The following is a 1577-nucleotide window of genomic DNA, read 5'->3' on the forward strand; positions in this document are numbered from 1 at the left end:
ATATATATATATATATATATATATATATATATAGATAGATATATAATCATTTCAAATATATATATACATGAGGCTATATAACATATCTTAATGTATATTTCAGATGTATAAATGATGCTAAATATGTATATATGTATCCATGTGTTGACACAAATTTACACATATATTTCAAATGTAGAAAGACTTTTGTGTAACATATATATGAGGGAGAGCTGAAAAGTTCCTGGCTTTGTAAAAGAAAATACAGTAGCAGTTATGATTTTATTCAACATACTCCCTTCTCAGATTCACACACTTGATTGCAGTGGTCCTTCAGTTTTTCTAAGACCTGTAAAAGAACTCAAAGAGGTTGGGCCTACCCTTAAAGCCAGGAACTTTTCAGCACCCCCTCATAATGCACACACATGCTAACATGTATTTCATAGACACATATATTAATGTATATTTCAGATGTACAAGGAGTTCTTTAAAAATACACTCCAAAAGACAGAAAGAGAAGAAAAAGATGCACTGGAGAGGGAGATGAAAAGATGGGCAAATTGGCAAGCAAGTGTGAAAAATATACAAAACTTATATAAATAAACCATTTCAGTCAGAAGTAGCTGCAAATTGTTGCTTTTGTCCTCTTTATCGATGATACAAGTCTGATATTTTCTTGCGAGTGGGTGCTGAAAAGTTCCTGGCTATGGGTAAAAGAAAATACAAGATTACAATTTTATTCAACATATTCCCTTCAGATTCACACATTTATTGCAGTGGACCTTCAGATTTCCTAAGCCCTGTAAAAGAACTTGGAAGGTTGGGCCTCCAATCAGGCCTTTTGTTATACTCTTAATGCCAGAAACTTTTTAGCACTCCCTTATATAATCATGTGTCCCATCACAAACACATACTAAGGCACAAACATGAAAAGCTCACAATGGAGTATGGCTCCCATATCTTGAATGGCAACAACCAGAGAAGGGTCACTCAACTGATTGTGTCTATAATAAGCCTCTGTTCCTTAGAGCTGGTTAATTTCATGCCAATTCCACTTGTGCCCTACTGGCTGACCTATGTTATGTCCAACTCCCAGTCCTGCCTCCCCAGAACTTCATTCCCCTTTTCCTATTAGAATCTTCTCCCTGCCTATGTCTTTCCTGCAGATATTAAACTTGCAACAGTTTAAGTAAAACATCAGCCTCACCAATCTCAGAAGACTGTCAAAGACCTTGAGCACTGCACCTTGCTCCAGAACCAGCAAAAAATTAAATAAAACAAAATTACACTTGAATATATTTCCAGATATACAGAAACATGTTGGTTTCTATTCTGGACACAAGGCCATCAATTTCAAGTAAGGGGTACGTCAATGTTACCAACCCCACTGCTCAAATGGTACTTATTTTCTCAAAAGGATGAAGAGCAAAGTCAACCTAGGTGGAACTCAGAACAAAGATGGACGAAATGCTGCTAGGCATTTTGCCCGGTCTCCTATCAATTCTGCCAACTCACCACCTTTCCCATGCACAAAACATTAACACACTGACATATCTGCTAAACATATTAGCATATATATATATATATATATATATATA

At 35.8% G+C, this 1577-nt stretch overlaps 1 protein-coding gene across 1 annotated transcript in view; it reads left to right on the forward strand.

The window, feature by feature from the left end:
- LOC106875256 (uncharacterized) overlaps nt 1–609 on the forward strand; it is a 3424-nt gene extending 2815 nt beyond the window's left edge. Inside the window, exon 3 of the mRNA XM_014923325.2 lies at nt 451–609. Within this exon, the coding sequence (XP_014778811.1) occupies nt 451–582 (132 nt within the window). The 3' untranslated portion in view covers nt 583–609. The remainder of the gene's footprint in view (nt 1–450) is intronic.
- The last annotated feature ends 968 nt before the right edge of the window (nt 610–1577 follow it).

This window comes from Octopus bimaculoides, chromosome 21, assembly GCF_001194135.2.
Source record: "Octopus bimaculoides isolate UCB-OBI-ISO-001 chromosome 21, ASM119413v2, whole genome shotgun sequence".
NCBI classification, from domain to species: Eukaryota; Metazoa; Mollusca; class Cephalopoda; order Octopoda; family Octopodidae; genus Octopus; species Octopus bimaculoides.